Genomic DNA, 7,189 nt, shown 5'->3' with positions numbered 1-7,189 from the left:
TCGCTCAGGACGCGAAGGGTTGGGGTCACCTTACATGAGCACACATATATATTTCCTTGGACATTCGTATTGAAGTACATGCACACAAGCGCGTGCATGCAGGAAAACACACGAACGAACACGCAGGTACACGCATACACACACACACACACACACACACACAAACACACACACACAAACCATACACACACACCACACACAAAAATACACACACACACACAGCTAAACACAAACACACACACACACACACACACACACACACATGCACACACACACACACACACACACATACACACACAGACACAAATGCACACTCACACACACATACACATAAATGCACACACACGCAGCTAAACACACACACACACACACACACACACACACACAAACATACACATGTACACACACACACACACACACATATTTCAAAGAACCGTAATGGCCCCAAGGGTCTTTTTGTCCTAATTCATTTTTCTCATAGATCAAACAAGAAGCAGCATCTGCTGCTTTCTCGTCACCTGACTCAGAAATATTCTGAGAAGCCTGAGATTCTGTTTTCTCATCTTATTCTCGTCGATTGATTGAGGTGCAGAGGATTCTACTTTCTGGTCGCCATTTCCGTAAATGATTTGAGAAGCCAGAGACTCTGTTTTTTTTAGATTAAGATGCAGATGATTCGTCTTTTTCGTAAATGATAGCCGGAGACTCTGGTTTCGCTCTATCAGATTGAGATGCAGCAGACTCTGCTTCATCATCTTTACTCTGATAATGAATCTGAGCAGAATAATAAGGAATTGCTTCTTCCTTTTCGGTATTCTCACAGGTTACATGAGAAGTATCTCGTACTGTTTCCTTGTTCTCATAGCTGGAATGAGAAGTAGCAGCTGATGCTTTCTCGTGGCCATCAGGACCAATGTAGTGAGAAGTATCAGCTTCTGCTTCTTTTTTATGCATAGAAATGGGCTTCATATCCTCATAGTCATGGCCAGACTCACCCTTCCCATACACGATGTTTACTAGCTCATGGACTGTCATTGGCTTTTGGGCCGACGCAGCTTTTGATGCACACACTGATTCTTCTTTTGAACCTACATCACGTCCATCACGGCTAACGATGGCTATGACAGATTTTGGAACATCATACACATTTTCAGGAATGTCGGCCTTTTCGTTTGCAACTACATCACTTCTAAGAGAACCTGCAGTGGCTAGGAGAGATTCGGGGTCCTCATATGCGTTCTCAGGCATGTCGGCTTGTTCGTTTGTGCCTGCATCACTGCTGGTTATCTCTGGGTTTAAGGATCTACCCTGACCTCCCGAGGTATTGAGAGACTTGTTAACCATGTCGTCCGTGGAGGGATCAATTGATGGAGCTGAGATTACAGGGGCATTTTTCTTCCTTTGCGTCCACCAAAATGCAAAGGCAAGGCTAGAAATCACTACAAGTCCACCAAAAGTACCAAGACCAATAGCAAGGGGCAGATCTAGAGGAAAATTTGTTGGATTGCCTTCTGAATGGCCAATTGGAGGTGAAGTTGACACTAGAGATGAAACATTGAAAGGGAGCGAATCAGATGTGGCGGTTTGGACAACAACAAACACTGTGGCTGACGCCGAACCCTCAGGGTTTGTTGCAATGCAAATGTACCGGCCAGCATCTGCTGCAGTGACATTATTAGTTATGGTGATGGTACCATTCACCTCCACAGTCACTCTCCCTCCTGACTCAGCACTTGCAATCAGTCCAGATGGGAGAGTGACAAGGATATTAGGAAGAGGAATTCCTGAAGCTTCACAGACCAAATACAGAGCCTCCCCCTGTGCTAGTGTGTTATCACTTGTCTTAAACCTCACAATCGTTGGCTTTTTGAACATCATACTGTCAGACTGTGCGACAGATGTCAAAGCCATGGCATCAGTGGTCTCCACTAGGCCAGCGGATACTGAGCCAGTGGATACGACTGGCATGACCGATGTTGGGGTTTCTACCTCAACAAACAGTTTGTCAGATGTAGAGCCGACAGGATTTGTTGCAGTGCAGATGTACTGACCAGCATCTGCTGCAGTAACATCTCTTATAGTGATGGTGCCATTCACTCCCACAGTCACTCTCCCTCCTGACTCAACAGTAGCATTCAGTCCAGATGGGAGGGTGACTGTGATGTCTGGTACAGGGGTACCTGAAGCTTCGCAAACCAAATGGAGAGTTCCCCCCTGCACCAGTCTGTCGCCTTTGCTGTTTTCAAATATCACAATCTTTGGTGTTTTTTTACAGATTAGATCTACGGGGTTTATATTGCCAAATGGTTTTCCATGGTGGTCGCTTGGTGTTTCACAAATGATTTGGTTTTTGATCGCCTGTTTTTCAAAGGTTGATGTTGGGATGTTGGGATGTTGGGCTGTAATCGTTTTCGTGAAATTTGCAATTCTACAGTCACAGTGCCAGGGGTTTTTATCAAGTCCTAAAGACGTAAGCTTGGGCAAATCTGAGAAAGTACCAGGATGAATGGTAGTTAAGAGGTTTTGATTTAGGTTTATTTGATCGAGCCTGGGTAGGTTTGAGAATGCCCCCAATTGAATGTCACGTATTTTATTAGCGGACAGGAGCAAAATTGTGAGTTCAGGCAAATCTGAGAATGTACCAGCCTTAATGTCAGCTATTAGGTTGGTATGTAGGTCCAGCATCCTGAGCTTCGGTAGATTCGAGAATGTACCAGGGTCAATTTTACTTACCTCGCCAATGAACAGTTTGAGCTCTTTAAGCTGTGATAGACCTGAAAATGTACTAGGCTGAATATAAGTGAACTTGTTAGCTGACAGGTCCAGCTTTTCGAGCTCGGTCAGGTTTGAGAACGTCTGCTCGTTAACTATGGAAATCGGATTGCGCGTAATATTTAACTCTCTCAGCTTGGTGTACTTTGAGAAGTCAGACTGACTTAAGCGTTTGATGGAATTAAGGTCCAAGTCCAGCCTAGTGATGTTTGCAGGCAGGTCCTGAGGAACACTCCTGAGACGCTTGTAGTAACAGTCACAGTCCGACGGACAGCTGCTGCTGCAGGCTGCGGTCGGTCCGGCTTCCCTCAACACGATGAGTAGGAGAACCAGAAGAGTCTTCCGCTTGTTTGCCATCTCCTACATATAATATGATATATAATATACTATATAATATACCGTAATACATTCGGAAATATGGTATCATTACATCGGTGAAAAATTGAAACGATTTTCCTCATAAGACATATTACAACTTGTCAAGCACAGCTAGGGGATGAAACTTTTGTTAATCTTTGGCAATTGCCACTCGTGGTCTATCATTGAAAAAAGTCAATGACGAATTTATTTCAGCTCTACCAAGTACAAATGATCATGAACCACCCTACGTTACATATTATAAACAATGATTAACTTGCGTTTCAAAAATCAGACGGATCCTTCCTATCAATAAGGCCTGTGTACATGCTAAAGATCCTGAAAATCCTAATTATAGTGATCACAACAAAACAACATCACAACACGACCCACGCAGACCGAGGGGAAAACAAGGTGAAAAGTTGTCTAAGGTGTTCGTGAGGAAATCGTTGACTCTAATAGAGTCTAAATCGCCAAAGGAAATGACGCAGCCAGTGCATCTGTGGATTAGAATACGTTATATTTGTAGGTGGTCATTGCAAGTGATATACACCTGTCGTGTACATGCAGGGACTCTATTTCCTTCCCTTCTCCACAGTGCCACACCCAAACATGCAAAACAGATATAGAATTGATTTGGCCTAAAATAACAGAAACTAATCAGTCGCAGCTCCAACGTTAATTACTGATGTCTTCTTGTTCACAGGTAAGCCAGATATATTTTTTTCTGTTTGCTGATTCACAGTTACACGAAGAATTTACACCAGAACTAGAGTTCGGGGACCTCATACCCCCATGAAATATTTATTGCTTTTTTGTGGATGGTATGTATGTTTATAGTCGGTTGTATTTGAGAGTAATGGTTATAAATGTTATGGGAAAGTAGTGGTGTATTTATTTAAAGACACAGAGGATATCCATCTGATTAGTAATTATTAAAATGTGACACTTAATTGTGTAATGTGCGTTTAAGAGGTCGACGGCATATGGTAGCGTGGTGTTCCTTAAGCTTGATGTTTGGCATTTAAACTGTCTAAGGTTGTCAGCATTATTGAGGTTCGACTATGTGCCTCAGAGCGGTGTGGTGGGAGGAAGTTGGGAAACTCAGAAAGAAGAAGGGATGTGGCCAACTTTAGTCAGATGGTGATTTGATTTTCCTCCAATATGTCATAACATCAGCTGTTCACACGGTACAAAAACGAGATGCACACTTTCCTCTGACAGCCCTACACCAACTGTAAGATGAATACTTGGTGCCAACCCCGTCTGCTAAAAAACAAGTACCATTGGATACGAAAGAGACAACTAACAACTGTCCCTTATCGTAACGAAATCAGAACATCTGTATTGCCCATAAAACTTCTGACACCCAACCCATCTAAGATGAGAGGACCTAATGGCATTTTTATCACCATGTCACTCAAATCAGCAGTACAGTATGTGAGACATCCATACCTGTTAAGCATTACCGTTAAATGTACCTCAACTCCTAATAATTATACTTACGCTTCACATCTCCATGATATCCTAAGCAGACATAAATCAAACTAATTATCATATTAAAAAAACTCGGGGTTCCCCAAACAGCTGTCATACAAATCACCTCACTATCTGCTTGGAGCTAAGCCCATTAACAAACACTTAAAGCAGGATGCCTGTTCCAATATATCGCAGATATAGGGGTGATTTCTGATATTATTACATCGATTATAACGACAGATACGGCGCCCAAAATCTCATCGATTCGAGCTTTTATCACACCCACCCACAACAACAAGTATGAAACCAATCCATTCAGCCGTTCTTGTGTAATCTTGTACACAGACAGAGACACATAACAGAAAATATAACCTCCATGACATTTCATGGAGGTAATAATGAAATACAAGAAATACAATGCAGGATACAAACACATCATCAACACAACCAAAAGGACATGAAATATCCGTCAACCAATACCTACATGTAGGATACGGGGACAAGTTGATGCCCGATATATAATAATGCAAGTACTTACCAACACAACATCAGCATAAGCCACGCGGAGCACAAAATCTAACAGCGCAAACGAAGTATAACACACCAGGTCCCCAAAGGCACAAGTGGCTAAATACAAAGTTATTTATCATATTCAAATTGTCCAGCATCGGGAAACAGTTGCCCAGCATCGGGAAACAGTTGCTTTAAGGAGTTAACTGTTACATTACCCTAACCAGTTGCTATAGGCAACAACTGTTCAGACAAGGGATTACCTAACACATCCACATATTACATATGTCATACATCCAAGTACATACTAACGAAACTTCCGCGTTACGCAAGGCGCACCACAAAACATCTAACTACACAAACGAAATATAACACACTGCGTCCCCAAACGCACAAGTACATACAATGATACATGCAATTTATTATCACAATCAAAATTGTCCGCCTCCCAAAACAGATGTTCTAGAATGTTGGGCTGGGCAACAGCGGCACTAATGTGCCAACTGATACAAATATTTCAAACAGTCCTAAGCAGACATAAATAAAACTACTGGGGGTTCCCCAAACAGCTGTCAACTCACTATCTGCTTGCAGCTAAGCCCATTAACAAACACATAAAGCACGATGCCTGTACCAATATATCTCAAATATAGGGGTGATTTCTGATATTATTACATCGATTATAACGACAGATACGGCTCCCAATATCTCATCGATTCGAGCTTTCATCACACCCCACCAACACAACAAGTATGAAACCAATCTATCCAGCCGTTCTTGAGTCATCTTCTACACAGACAGAGACACATAACAGAAAATATAACCTCCATTCCATGACATTTCATGGAGGTAATAAAAGACAAACTAACCTGCTATCAGCAAATCTTCCCTCTGTAGATTGTCTTCATGACAGTTCAGCACAGATCAGTGGGCACAACCCTCTTCTGGTCGTACATGTAAAATCAACGAAACCAAATCAAACTTCGAGGCATGCCCACCTTGCTTACGCAAGCTGTATTCTGTAACCTTTAATCCTAACAAGTCATTGGTAGTCATTGAAAGAGCAGCCCCATTTTCTGCACTTGGTTAAGGATAGTACAGCAGAAGAAGATGCACCCCCCCCACCCACACATATACGAGGGGGGCTAAGCACGTCTGGATTTCTTAATTAATGTCTGGGTTCAGACTAGACAGCGCAGGCGCAGTGTGTAGATTGCTAAATACTAACGTGGTAACGAAATGATCAATGGATCAGAACCACTTATAATTTTCAAAGAAATTACTTTTTGCTAGGGTGCTTCTCTATGTGAAGCACAACTGTACAGGGTTACGTCATCACGAAAATACTTTAATAACTTAGACACCCAGTCTCGTGCTTAAATTAACTGTCGAACTGCCCAATAACAACAACAGAAATCTATCTAGTCTATAGGGCTGGGTATCAGTACAGCGTACCGGTCCAAAACCGGTTTTTCTTATTGGACCGGTCCAGAAAAACTGGACCTGAAAAAATTAGGTGTACCGGATGTTGGACCGATTAGAAAATTAATAGATTATTTCATCAGGCATTCACACGATTTGGCGCTTGCAGGTGGAAGAAAATAACAAGAGGGAAGTAGAGTAGAGTTTATAGTAATTTCTACCACGTTTTACAGCCAACTGTACAGGTACAGTTAGCGTTGAAGGACTTTAAAACGCCAGTGTAAGTCTAATTCTCCACCAAACAGATTTCTTAAATTTATAGTGAATGGACCATTGGTATGAGTCATACAGCATCAGGTCCAGGTTCAGGTCCGGACCTGGACCTGATCCTTTGGACCTGAACCGGGCCTGGACCTGAATTTTCTGTACCGGTACCCAGCCCTAATCTACTCGAATGTCTCATGTTGATATTAGGCCACAGCAAGTAAATTTTATGGATGACATCCTCTGCAGACTGCAAAAATAATGAGATAGGGCGAAAACAAAACAAGATGGGTAAAAAAAACAAGATGGCAAATTTTCAAAATAGACGTTGTAACAAGACTTGAAGTGACAAAATATGGCATCACAGCCAACAAGGCATTCATTC

The 7,189-nt window shown here is 42.2% G+C and overlaps 1 protein-coding gene across 1 annotated transcript; it reads right to left on the bottom strand.

The window, feature by feature from the left end:
* Positions 1-660: 660 nt before the first annotated feature.
* LOC118419267 (immunoglobulin superfamily member 10-like) lies at positions 661-6,116 on the bottom strand. Its single transcript, XM_035825614.1, has 3 exons — positions 5,988-6,116; positions 1,695-3,132; positions 661-1,373 (listed from the first exon to the last, which is right to left on the bottom strand). The coding sequence occupies exons 2-3, from the start codon at positions 3,127-3,129 to the stop codon at positions 661-663; spliced, it is 2,148 nt and encodes a 715-aa protein (XP_035681507.1). The 5' UTR covers positions 3,130-3,132; positions 5,988-6,116.
* Between the last annotated feature and the right edge of the window lie 1,073 nt (positions 6,117-7,189).

Source organism: Branchiostoma floridae, chromosome 7 (genome assembly GCF_000003815.2).
Source record: "Branchiostoma floridae strain S238N-H82 chromosome 7, Bfl_VNyyK, whole genome shotgun sequence".
Classification (NCBI taxonomy): domain Eukaryota; kingdom Metazoa; phylum Chordata; class Leptocardii; order Amphioxiformes; family Branchiostomatidae; genus Branchiostoma; species Branchiostoma floridae.
Note: the sequence above shows the minus strand (reverse complement) of the source record. Positions and strands in the feature narration are given on the sequence as shown.